Source organism: Bicyclus anynana, chromosome 15 (assembly GCF_947172395.1).
Source record: "Bicyclus anynana chromosome 15, ilBicAnyn1.1, whole genome shotgun sequence".
Classification (NCBI taxonomy): Eukaryota; Metazoa; Arthropoda; class Insecta; order Lepidoptera; family Nymphalidae; genus Bicyclus; species Bicyclus anynana.
The window spans coordinates 15,929,345-15,942,592 of NC_069097.1; the positions used below are offsets into that span (position 1 = coordinate 15,929,345).

The following is a 13,248-nucleotide window of genomic DNA, read 5'->3' on the forward strand; positions in this document are numbered from 1 at the left end:
GCTATTGTAATTTCGACGATGCAGATATAGCTCCAGTGGCGCAATTGGTTAGCGCACGGTACTTATAAGACAGTAGTTGTGTGAGCAATGCCGGGGTTGTGAGTTCGAGCCTCACCTGGAGCATATTTTTGTTTGACCTTGTGATTTTATTTTATTTTGTTATTGATTTAAAATGAATTAAATTTTTAATAATTGTACCTTTATCAATTATTTAGTCTTATTTTTGACTAAACGAAACAATTTTTTTTTATTAAGTACATTATTTTTATCTCTCTCATTTTATATTATTAATCTTTTGAACTGGAACGTCATCCCTAATAACTGTTTTTCCATAAATATATAGTATAGACATAGGCACCATTAAAATTCGTTTATTTAGATTTTAAAAGTTAACACCAGTGGCGTATAGAGGGGAGAGGACAAGGGGGAGGTGTGACGAAAGTTGCCCATTTCTTTAAAAATCTGAATGATTCTATGTGTACTGAGATCTTTAGCTAGTTTCTGCCGCAAAGGGCACTCCAACCTGATGTTTTTTATAGATTATTCCAACTTAATTATCACATCAGTTGCATAATCTTAGGGCCGTGGAAAATTCATTCGGGTCCCAGGAAATATTAATTTCTTAGATAGATTGCGTTTGATTGAGGCAGGACGTGACGTTTTGCTAGCCCAGCCTGTAGGGTAGCGAACCTAAAGGGTTTACGCCACTGACAACTACTTCAAAGCATTGTTATGTATGAAACAAGTGTAAAATGTCTTAAAATTATAATTTATTTATTTTATTTAAAATTAAAATTAAATTACAATTAATCTATTGATCATAACCCTACATCTAAACGACGCCGGTATTGCCGGTGGTCGGCGGCGCGGGCTGCGCGAACATGAAGGAGGTGGCGTTCTGCAACAGCTGCTTCTTCACGAAGTCGGTGGTGGCGGACTTCAGGTTCTCCTTGGCGCCGAACTTGCACTTGACGTAGCCGTACAGGTTGGCGCCCGTCAGCGTCAGCGCGATCAGCACCAACAACTGACAAACAGAAAAACAAAACTACTTAACCAGTGGCGTACCTATGGGGGGCTGGGGGCTAACCGGGCAATGCATTTCCGGCCGGGCATTTTTTTATTTTATCAATTTATCGTATTGTATCGCAAGATCCTGATAGGTTTACCCAGCAATAATAGCTATAGATGAAAACGAGAGAGAAGCCCACTCACCATCCACTTGAACTTGAGCCCAAAGAGGCAGATGATGAAGAAACCGGCCCAGATGAGAGGGCACAGCATCAGGCCCAGCCAGAACAGTCGACTCTCGTTGCGGTTCACGCGGTTCTGACACAAAAAACACAGTCTAAGTGTCAGATTTCATGAATCATTAACATTATCAACCTATTTTAATGGTTCGTTACAAGAGGAATAAAGGGGATAAGGAATTTAGACTAACCGCTACAATGCGATGCGGGTTAGCGAGTTTAGGATGAGATGATAATGTTAAATTCTTTAACTACCATTAACAATATTAATGATATTGACAGAGTCGGCGGCTTAAAGTGCTCTGCGCAGTAGCTAGGGGATGTAACACCATCCCAACACACCTTCCCACCACTGGACACGGAATTGTTACTAAAAAATCGTAGAAGACTCGACCTCAAGACCTCGTGATCCAAAGCCACATGCGCTAACCACTAAACCAACGAGATAATTAATACCAGATTTAATGGAGAGAAATATGCGAATTCAATAGTTTTTCTACCATTGTATTATAGCTTTGAAATCTCAAATGCAGCTGGTAATGCTGTGGTTTTCAACGGAGAAGTCCTTGGTTCGATTCCTAGGTCTGGTCTGATAGTAGGTTATTCGACCGTGGCTAGTTAACACCATACCTGCAAAGACGTACTGTCTAGAAATTTATCATTCCGGTATAATGCTGCGTCGAAACTGTAAGAAGTATGAGGCAAACAAACTTGTAAGTACCTCTTTCAAGCCCACATTCATTTTAGACTGCATCGTCATCTTCATAAATAAATGTGAAAGGTTAATCACGAGATCACTTGAACACTTGAGTTATTAAGACAAATCTATTGATATCTTAATTACGTAAATCCGTTCACCGGTTTAGAAGATATATGAGGTATTAAAGAATATTACATACATACAAGATACGCGCGAAAAACTCTTGCCTTCCTGCCGTCACAGGTAAAAATAGTGAAAATTTGCAAATGGGACCTGTTGGTATATTCAGTCATGATCTAACATCATTGTTTACCTGTTTGGACTCAAAGACCCAATGCGACTTTCCTTCATCGTCCACATAGTTCCACCACCTCAAACCCACCAGCAGTCTCCCTGGAATAAATACGCATTTTTTTTAAAAGCTTTCCTCAACTTCTTAAATTATTAAAGTATGTGAAAGATGTAGTAGCAAAAGTCTCAGTAGCCGGAAATAAAATCAAAGTCAAAATGCATTTATTTCAGTTGGGGTTAGTTCATTAGTTCACTTTCGTGGTGATATGGTGATAAATAAAGTCGAAAACTTAAAATTAAAGTTTTGTGCCTTGAAAGGTTAACTACCACTGCTCACTTTGACAGACATACACACATTGCCAGATTTTATCTAATGAGTTTTATGAGGCGTGCACCTTGGAATATCCTTTTTTTTTTTCATTTTTCAATTGACAAAATCTATTAACAAATGGTTCTTGCTGCCGCTGTCATACTTAACCCGCCCGAGGCTCCCCCTCTTTTAGCTACGTCACTGATGAAAACAAGGCGACGATAATTGCTGGTTCATAGAAGAACTTACCGCTTATGTTCTTAACAGTCCAGAAGTCAGCCGAAAGCAGCAGCACCACTAGCACGAAGCTGGCGATGAAGGAGTCTGAGAACCAGCCGCAGAGGATGTACACCACTATGGCGGCGCCGCGGAATATCAGGTGGAAGAACACTATGTATGGGTGGCTGGAATTTCATTGACTATCATTATGTCTTTTTTTATGCCTTGTTGGTTCACTGGATAGCAAATGTAGTTTCAGTCAGGCTATATTATCATTACACAGTAAAAAACAAACTTGCTTTCTCTGTCCCTAAGTATGCTTAAATCTTTAAAACTAATCAACAGATTTTGATGTGGTTTTTTTAATAGATAGAGTGATTGAATGTATGTGGGAACATCCATGGTTCCCACGGGGTTTGTGAAAAGCTGAAATCCATGTGAACTAAGTGGCGGGCATCCGCTAGTATAAAAAAAAATTGCAGTACAGTGTTGGAAAATTGGTGGTCTTACACTCTTACACCCTATTGCCTCTTAGAGCACGCTAAGCCTTGGTCACTTATAATGTGACAATGGCCATCAATTATTTTAACATTTTCACCCTCAGCCAGCAAACATGCATTGGAGTAGTGTTCTGGGTCTAGATCAATAGGGACGCCTCTCCATGTAATGGGCTGTTAAAATAGGCTGACAATGATGACGATGACATGTGTTTTCATATACTATGCTATACTACATGTTAAAATGGAGACCTTGTATAGGAAAGGACAGTGTTAATAGTGGCCTTTGCCAGTCCACCTGATTGGCAACATTACGAGAGTCACACGTATCATCTGCTATCAAAAAACAGTTTATAGTCAAATGACTGATCACTGATGGATTTAACTAAGCACAAACAAGTCATACATTGCTGGACACAATTTCTGGTGGTGGTTCGAATGTAGGAGGTTTTAGTCCATAGGGTGCAGAGTATCACATACAAGTACCTAACGGTGAAGTTGGATATTGTCATCCATGAGTATTTCCTGAAAAACAGGGAGTTGCTGGTCTGGAGTCAATGTGATATGGGGAAAAGAAGAAGTGTTATGAGCCAAGTGATTTAACTACTCAGTCCTTGCCCTTGGTGAAACAATATATTTCAGTCTGTCTTGGGGCTGTTAGGATCTGACAGGTTAATAATGTTACTTACACAAATTGTTTGTTAGCGTTGTCCTCCTCACCGAAGGCGATAGTATCATCATCCAGCAACGGCACCTGCGGCACGACTGGCTGTAAGGTTGCATTAACATCTACATGAGCTCAAGCCGTGCAAAGCAAAACAAATGTATTTCTGTTACTATACTATATTAAAGATGCATGTCAAAACAAAGATCTACTCAGGTTACTGTATTATACTAAAGGAGCAAATCATAACAGCTAATTTTTGGTAGATACTCTACTTTAATGATAAACACGCTTTGATATTTCAAATTTAATTGTAAACTTCAAATTTATGGTTGGTAGGATCATTCGCTCTAAAGGCTTAAATCTTTGCCTCAAGTTTATAGAGTATGGCAATACATTGTAGAACATATTGATTCCTTATTTAATCACCTCCTGAAGAGGTGAAATTTATATTAATTCTGATGTAAAATGCAAGTCCACAATTATTTACGCAATTGACACCTAATCAGCCAAATCTTTCTGTGTAGATGGGTAAGTTGACCGCTGTACGCATATTTATGTTTAGCAACAGATGTTATGAAAGGAATTTGTTTATTAGATAATACGGGTTAATGAATTTATGTTATGTACCTATGTACATAAAATTTACTTGCTGTAAGTAGGTTAAGTAAGATTATGTGTTTTCAAGCATGTTTCATGTATCTGATTAAAAGATATTTTAATCAATAAATCAATGTAAAATTAGATGAATCACATTTTCAATAAGTTACTTACAGTCGCAGAATTCATTTCGATTAACTTTTGTCTTATGTAACTATGTATTACTATGTATTAAAACTTCTTGGGAAATGAAAATGAAACAATAAGCAACCAGAATAAAATATGTTGTAAAGAAATTTTTAATATCAAAATACAAATTCACTTCACTCATCAACACGAACACACGAACACGTAAATAAACCGACATTGACAACTGACAGTTGACATCACGTTGACATCAAATCAAATCAAACGCACGTCAGTCCTCAATGTTGACAGAACTCCAGTATTGCTTATGGTATCATTACAGAGAACTAAATGTAGGTCTAAGAAAAACAATCCAATAAGTATTAGAACAAGTACTTATTCCAATAGAAAATACATGAATACGTTATATTTTAAGTGAGCGATGTAAAAGTTTAAAGTAAATGAAATTAAAACGATGATCTCTATAGTTTATGACAACAACTTGTATATCGATATTTAAAGAACACCAATTCTGAAATATCGGTTTTAGTAAAATCGATATCTCGAAAATGGTGTTTTTATTACTATAATCTTTCGATTGTAAAGTAAATAGTTGGTTTTAAACTTTTAATAATTATTCTTAAATTATACTTATTGTTACCGTTGCGTAACGACGAACTTATAGAAACCATAAAATTTTAAGGTCTCGACTCTCGATCTATGAAACAATAGCAGACGTCCGGTCCGGGACTCTGTTCGCCTGAAACTACAAATCAACTAATTCCGCGGGAGAAATGGATTTTCAAGGATAAAAAGTGGCCTAAGATTCTGCTCCAATCTAATCCATATTATCTCCTGCTGCTCTTTAGCGAATACCAAAGTTGATTCAAATCAGTTAATTGCTTCAGCCGTAAAAACTAAAAAGGTAACAAACAGACAGACGGGTCACGGGCTTACATTCGCATGAATAACATTACTACCTACATAAGTACGAATTATTTTTCTGAAAATATATAAGTACATAGTAGGTAAAAAACCTGATCTAGCGATAATAATTAAAACAATTTGAAATATTAGAAATAATGATAACGAAATCGATGTCTCGTACGAATCGATTGCACACTACAGATGAGAACTGTCAAAATTTTGCAGGAAGTACTCACATGCAACGCTGTTTACAATAGCAATTCGCGACGTTTTCGGGTTTGTTGTGGCACAGTGCTATTGTTTTTTTCTTATTCGTCCCGTTTTCCATAAAATGCCTCCCGTGGTCGCCGGGGTCGTGCAACTGTGCTCGTGATCTCGGACTGGGTATCGTGACGGCGGATTTGCGTAACGCAGCCATGGGCGCAAAGGCGAGCACCGCGAACGGAGAGCAGAGCCCGCGCGCCAGGACATTCTCGACCAGCTCCAGCTCCGACGTGGTGTCGGGGAGCGCGGGGTTCAGCCTGCTGCGCGCCATTCCTGGGATACAGCTGGCGAGTGACAGGCAGCGCGCGCGGTCCCTGTCGTCAGTGCCTGATCTTCACGCGTCGCACGAGGCGATCGCCATCCCGCCCAACTCGCAGAGCTACGAGGCGTCCGCGGCAGCCAGCCCCGACACCGACTCCAGCTCCAACGAGGACGTAGGCCCGGCGGCGGGCGCGGCGCTGGCGCTCGGCCGTGTGTACGCCGCGCACTCGCTGCCTTCGCACATCTGGTCCCTAAACGGTGAGCCTCTTATGTTATCTTATGTCTCTAAAATGTTTCCCCTTTGTAGAGGCTAACCTTATAACAAGGCAAGAATCGAGTGAGGTTGTAGGTAGTATTATGTACTACAATATCAGTGGGTCAGTTTCTCATTCCTAAAAAATACAGTAACGATTAGGCAAGTCCTAGTCTGTGTCTTGTTACCGACATGACAAATGCTAGCCCATAGAAATAGAAACACATGTCTACACTACAATAAGAAAGAAAAAGCCATTAGAATCTGCACAATCTTTTTCTTCAGGCCGATAAAGAAAAATCTACACAATATAATATTTTCAAAGATCTTTAACTTTAACAATCAAATCTTTAATAGTATTGAAAGTTTTCTAATCATACTACTGCTTTAGTAAGAAGCTGGAAGGTCACTGAACTGTTTAAGAACAGGGTAAAGGTAAATATGTATTAAACTAAAAATAAGAAACCTAATAGGAATAGGTACAAATATATCTAGAACAGCTGCATAGTGTTATGAAAAAAAATGATAAAAGACTCAAAAACACATACTTCACTAAAATAAGACTCAATTTCATTGTTTACTTAAAACCAAATATGTTTTGTTTACATTATTACAAAGTGACATCCCAATTTTTTGCTCATCATGATTTGGTATGAACTTCTATTCATTATATTATTATGAGCTATGTAGTTGAAAATTATTGTTATGTAGAGTTATTTCAATTCATTAGAGCCATTACATGTTGGTACAGGTGTTATGAACAATCTTTTCAAATGTGTTGAATACTAAGTATGAATTTATGTAAATTTATTTCCTTTGAACCAATATTTGAAACCAAACTGGATTGTAAAACTACAATCTAAAGGTTAATATATGTTACAGAGATTCTTTGACATTCTAATAAGATTCTCATTAGCTTACTTGTTATCAAAAATCTTTCTGACTGCATCTGGGATGCCTTATGAATTGAGATTTGGACTTGGGAAGTTGAGAGTTTAATCCCATACTTGAAAACATTGTGAGCAATCTGCTTGCTTGTTGGAGTTTTCAATATTACTTTTATGGTGTGTGAAGCTTGCTAATGTGCAGTTTGTCAATTTGGTGCACTCTGTTCTAAATGGTTTTTTATTCTTACTCAATTAAATATTATTCCTCAAATGTCATCTCACCTAATGTTAAGTGACCCAGTCGGTAAAGGCTGGCTTACTTAGAATAGGTAAGTATAAGTTTATTGTACCCATATCCTTGAAGGATTCGAAGTGGCATCATACATAATTGCTAAATTGCTTGGCAATATGTTTTCCTCATAGCGTGGTAACTAGTGCAGTCAGTGACTAGTAGACAATGCCCACCGGTCAATACAACATCTGCCCCAGGAAGGCAGGTATACCCAGGTATATATAAAAGTATAAGGAGATGATAATATAATGTTTAAAAAAAGATCTAGTTAAATAATTGGCTTCATAAATGTTTGTTTCTTGAAGAAAAATGTTTTTTTCATTACTCTTACTTCTTGAAAAGTTTGCTGGTGTACCAGTGTGGCAAAGAAGTATTTGAAGCTTTTTTCTGTTACCAACCAAATTAAAGATGAATTGGAAATGTAGTTAAATGTTGTAGCAAGCTTTTTTGATAAAGTAATGATTTAATTTTTCTATTGAATTGATTCTCTGTTGAATTTTATGCTATATATATTTTTATGCTTTGATGTTTATTAAAATTCACTTTTGATTATTAAGGCTACAAAAGTAATGTCCTCTTTCATTGGAGTCAGAAATGGGAGCATCTTCAGGACATGTTGGCTTGACAGCATTCAGTTGTGAAGTTAAACAGACTCATTGTTTACTATTAAAGTTTAACCAATCTGACCTAATAGATATCTTTGTACTGTGTTAATTGGTGTTGATTTGTTCTGCCAATTTTGCATGCTATTTAAGACCTCAATTCATTTGCTGTTTATCTCTTTTGTTGTGCTATTTGTATAGAATATTCTTTGTTTAATGCAGAAATAATTAATTATTGTCAACCAATTTCAAGGAAGGAGACAATTATATTTTAAATAATATTTTTCAAACTTAAAAGTTGGAAAGTTAATTTGAGGCCTAAATAGGCTCCGTAAAATAATATAATATTTGGTTTAACCTGATTTATTCCATTATGATAAGGGTAATTGGTGTCACATTATAAGAGCGCAAACAAGTTTTATTAAATATTTTTTATATGGACCAATTTTCACATAATATGAATAAGGCATGTTTTCTATTAATTAGCTGTACTGTACATATATAATATACATGAAGTATATAACACCAATGAATAAAATTTATTGTTGGGTTTGTGATATACAATTGACCTGGAGTATATTCAAGTAGGCTTTTGACCGCCTCCATGGTATAGTGGTGTGCGTGGTGGAATTACAAAACGGAGGTCCTGGGTTCGATCTCCAGCTGGGCCAATTCGTTTTCTTAATTGATCCAGATCTGGCTGGTGGTAGGCTCCGACCGTGGCTAGTACAACAGTCTTCAGATCTGCTGAAAGGGCTCAACAGATTTGAATGAAAGTTTAATGATTAGTTTTTAATGTATCTTTTTTTTGGGGACTGACTATACAAAATTATATTTTGTAAAGTTAAAAAGGAATGAATTATATTTATGAGGATTTAAAGTTTATCAATTAAGAAATAGCTATATGGTTATTTCATAAATTGTGATTATGTATGACTAGAGGGAGATGCTTTACAGTTGTATTACCATGTCTATCTTTATTGTAACAAGTAATCACAACTGAGACAACCTGAGATTTTGCCTTATGTTATGTTTATTATAAATAAATATTTGATTATGTCATATAACACATATGTTAGCACTTGGCATAGATTCGTGCAAATAGTCCATTGTGCAGTCTCTTCAGCAATCTTTTTAAGTGACACCAACTATGCCTGCATATGAATGTCAAGATAACATCATATAATAACATGACAGCACATTGCTGGAAGCTGCAATTCATGTATATAGACAAATATATTGTTATCATCTTGTCATCAAAACGCTATTCGTATCTTAATTACATAAGATTCGCTTTTAGCTTAAATAACAATTTATTATATTAACTATTGTGTTGTTATTTTTAATAGTATGAATTTAAAAATCTAACCATTTCTTGTACAGCCGATGCCCCGCGGTATACCCGCGTACTTCCCGTTTCCGTGGGAATACGGGGATAAAATGGGGGGGATTAAGACTTATACTTGGACAGTAAATGCTAAAGCTTATATATATATTAATTCCGTGAGTAGGACTTTAGGCTGACAAACGTTCAGCCGAAATTAAGTTATGTCATTCATACATTCGTTCATTAAAGTAATTTAATAAAATTTTGTTGCAATTTTTTTACAGGGAATAAATACTCGTGCGCGTCAATAGTAAAAGACGTGTAATTATTTAATAGAATTATCGACTTATTAGAAGACCGTGGAAACGCGCTAAGATGTTAGACATCTTGAAAAATCTGCATGTGTATGGGATCCTGTCCTTGTGGTTTGACTTTGAATAACATCTGTTGTGTTTGATGTGTTTTTTGTTTTACACAATAACATGAAAAAGACTCATTGAAGCCTTACGCGGAATCACGGCTATTTATAGTTTTTATTGTCTTAAATAACTTATGACGCTCTCGCTGTAATGAGCGGGGCATCAAATCAATCGAGTTACTTGTAACAAATAGGTATCGCAAATACCCACTTGTTAAACATAAAATACTTGCTGACGCCACGCGGTTTTACCCGTGGGAATACGGGGATAAAATATAGCCCATGTATAGCAGAAATAATGTAGGATTGAAGGATTCTAAAGGCGTAAACAACGCGCACTGGAGCAATGTGGTCAAGTTCTATATCTTATACTAGCTGACGCCAAGCGGATTCACCCGTGTGGATCCCGTTCCCGTAGGAATATGGGGATAATATATAGTCTATAGCCTTCCTCGATAAATGGCCTATCTAACACTGAAAGAATTTTAGGTAGTTTTATGATGGATGTTAAAAAACATACCTACAGTTGGCGGGATTAAGGTGATAATGTTAAATTAAAGGCCAATTTCGGATTTTAACGTTAATGACCGGGACCGACGGTTGGCCGTGCTCTCCCAGGCACGGGGATGTAACACTGCTGACTTCCCAACTCCGCCTGAGAAATAACATCTTCCTTTTTGTAAGTCGGTTAATGAAGGCCGCTTAGCGAGAGTATTGGAAATGTTACTGTTATACAATGTGAGCCCACCTCCGCCCCAGTCGGCAGTGTGCCAGCGCTGACAATATTGATTTAATTGTGTTGGAGCCATAAACTGGTAGCATGGCCCTTTTGTTCAGGCTTTACGCTCACTTGTATGTTAAGGGTGAATATAGCATGAAAAGTTATATTTATCAAAACTGCTGTAACAAACTACCTGTTTATTAATGAAATGTGTTAAATATAATATCTGTAAGACATACGAGTATAATTTTATAATAACGATCTCACAACAAAAGTTTACTTAACTTAGATAAATTAAGCGTTTCCATAGTTATGATTTTCGATAATTAAGAGGAAGATTTTGCTATTAAATTGTATCTGTGGTCAACATTGACCTCATAATAAAAGGATGCACAATGATGTAGAAAATGTCACTTAAAAATTGACCAATTTTGCTTTGGCAGTTTTAGAATTCTTGGTAAAGAAAATTATACTTATAGGCCTTTAAATATAGTCCAATAATCAATAAAAACCCAAATTCAGAGAAAATTTAACCTTAAGGATTGAGTTTGCAAATGCGACTACTTGAATTGAGTGCCAGGAGTTGTGTTTGGCACTCATTGAGTGGGGACGTTTTTTGTCGCTGATTGTGCATCCACATTTTAATAGGAGATCGATGATGGTCAATAATATTTTCGAATATATTGAACAAATTTTCCTGCGGTTTTCCAAGACGGATTTATTTTCTGATTGAGCGTAAAAAAATTAAGCGTAACAAACTCATCATTCGCATTGAATGTAACTCGACCACCTCGTTGTTGTTTTGTTGTTGGTTTCGTGAAAGTCCCTGGGTTCCAGTCCTGGGACGAATTCTGTAATACTGAACGTTTTCTAAGAAAACCTCAATAACAGAACTGAGTAGCAAAATTGGCGTTTCTACACCTCTGTGCCTCGGAACATGCATCGGTTTGGTCATTCTATATTACGACAATAATTGTTAAAGGTTCAAGCGCAAGCGCTATCTTTAAGCCTGCCAACTCACTCACTCTGTGGAGCTAAACTTCCAAATCCCCTTTCCTATGAGGAGTGTTCTTATAGTGGACCATTAAAAATAGGCGGAATGATGAATGTAACCCGACACAGAGCTTTCAACGCTAATTCCAGTAACCCTGAGGGCCCGCCCGGCGCCGCGCGTGATGGTAATTTATTGCCCATCGAAACCCATAGCTGATGGCAATACGAGCCTGTGTCAACAGCGTACGTCATTTATTAGCGGGCAATTTTGTCCAACGCAAATAGGTCGATGGCAGTAATTCATTGATGGCGTATAATTTTTTCAATCGCCATGTAAACAATACGGGTGTTTTATTCGTAAGCTTTGCGTGTGTTTGTATTTGTGTGTCTGTCTGTGGCATCAGCAGTACCGGCCCATTTTGACGACCCACTAAAGGGTTTGGCCTCCCTCCTTAAAGAGACGATATGGAGCTTAGAGCTACCGGGCTTCTTCAATGCTGATTGGCGGGCTCAGATGTTAATAATAAAGACAAATACCGACGTCCGAATGTGCTCTCCGAGGCACGGGGTAACACCATCTTTCCAACGATGAGCTGACAATTAATATTGAAGAATTCTTAGAAAAAGGAAAGCTCAGTATGTCTCAGAACTGGAATCCTTGACCCTGTAATCTGAATCCATATAGGCTAACCACTAGACCTACGAGACAGTTCTAGCTGCAATGCTACGTTGCGTTTTAGCTACAATACGATGAACATCTGATAAGCTAAATCGGAGATCTGATAAACTAATCCGATTTTTATATTGATAGAAAGATTTTTTGGCGTTAAGTCGTTATTCTATCTAAATTCATGAGTGCCCGGGGATTCCCAATTCCAACATTTTAAATTTTAACTTGTTTACAGATAGTGTTTGATAGCTATGCGTTTTTTTTACTAAAAACACTCCGCTAAACATATAACTAAATATTAAATTCAAAATCGATACTAAAATAGTATGTAAATTTTAGTTCATTTTACGAGAGGTTACAACTTACCAGACTTTTAGGTTAATAGCCTGCTTCTATAACTGCATCTTTACATACGATCTTAATATATTGGGGTTATTAAAAAAATACGTCTTTCCCGTTTTTTTAACCTTGATCAATCACATCGGAAACACAATTTCCGCCAACATAAAAAAACTGAAACCGGTTAATAAAACTTTTTTGTGCGTCAATTCGTCTAGACCTAGCGCCGTCCATCGCGAGTCCCGCAATATAAATAAAATATGGCGGACAGTTTTCCGGGTTGCAGCGCGCCTACGCAGGACAGGGAAACTCAGTCCGTCAGTCGCTCGCGAGCCGTCCGCGTGATAACACGTTGACAATGTACCGCCGCCGCTATCGTACCACCCTGGGCTTGGGCCTGGGGTCATCGTTCTCTTCCACCTTCTCTACAACCCTGTCTTTCAGTTCTCGTACCACGACCGTACAGGGTGAGATTTTAAGAGCGCTCTGTGATGCGAAAAATTAAAAAAAAATATCTTAAAGAAGAGGGTTTTGGTCTAAGGAGCTTAGGGGGTGTTTTTGAATTAAAATTCAACAGTTCAGTATACTGAATTTTAGGTTCGTTAAGTGTCTCTGTCATTAATATATTTCGTTTGATCAT

The 13,248-nt window shown here is 37.4% G+C and overlaps 2 protein-coding genes and 1 non-coding gene across 4 annotated transcripts in view; 2 read left to right on the forward strand and 1 right to left on the reverse strand.

Moving 5' to 3' along the window:
• Nucleotides 1-29: 29 nt before the first annotated feature.
• On the forward strand, nucleotides 30-123 carry Trnai-uau (transfer RNA isoleucine (anticodon UAU)). The gene is made up of 2 exons: nucleotides 30-67; nucleotides 88-123. It is a non-coding gene; the product is annotated as a tRNA-Ile (tRNA).
• A 627-nt stretch (nucleotides 124-750) lies between these two features.
• On the reverse strand, nucleotides 751-4,883 carry LOC112052801 (uncharacterized Golgi apparatus membrane protein-like protein CG5021). 2 transcript variants are annotated; one of them, XM_024092025.2, is made up of 6 exons: nucleotides 4,703-4,883; nucleotides 3,954-4,018; nucleotides 2,798-2,952; nucleotides 2,261-2,340; nucleotides 1,213-1,326; nucleotides 751-1,024 (listed from the first exon to the last, which is right to left on the reverse strand). In XM_024092025.2, the coding sequence occupies exons 1-6, from the start codon at nucleotides 4,715-4,717 to the stop codon at nucleotides 833-835; spliced, it is 621 nt and encodes a 206-aa protein (XP_023947793.1). In that variant the 5' UTR covers nucleotides 4,718-4,883; the 3' UTR covers nucleotides 751-832. The 2 variants fall into 2 exon arrangements, with proteins under 2 accessions (XP_023947793.1, XP_023947792.1); XM_024092024.2 differs by having other exon boundaries at nucleotides 3,954-4,033.
• Nucleotides 4,884-5,782: 899 nt separating this feature from the next.
• The window catches only part of LOC112052803 (E3 ubiquitin-protein ligase ZNRF1), a 113,733-nt gene continuing 106,267 nt past the window's right edge, over nucleotides 5,783-13,248 (forward strand). The window contains exon 1 of the mRNA XM_024092027.2: nucleotides 5,783-6,364. Within this exon, the coding sequence (XP_023947795.2) occupies nucleotides 5,998-6,364 (367 nt within the window). The 5' untranslated portion in view covers nucleotides 5,783-5,997. The remainder of the gene's footprint in view (nucleotides 6,365-13,248) is intronic.

Excerpts from the sequence above, each read along its gene's own strand:
- LOC112052801 (XM_024092024.2), bottom strand. Across the intron at positions 2,953-3,953 it reads AACGCTAACAAACAATTTGT|CCACCCATACATAGTGTTCT; the intron begins GTAAGTAACATT and ends ATGAAATTCCAG. Across the intron at positions 2,341-2,797 it reads GACTGTTAAGAACATAAGCG|GGAGACTGCTGGTGGGTTTG; the intron begins GTAAGTTCTTCT and ends TATTTATTCCAG.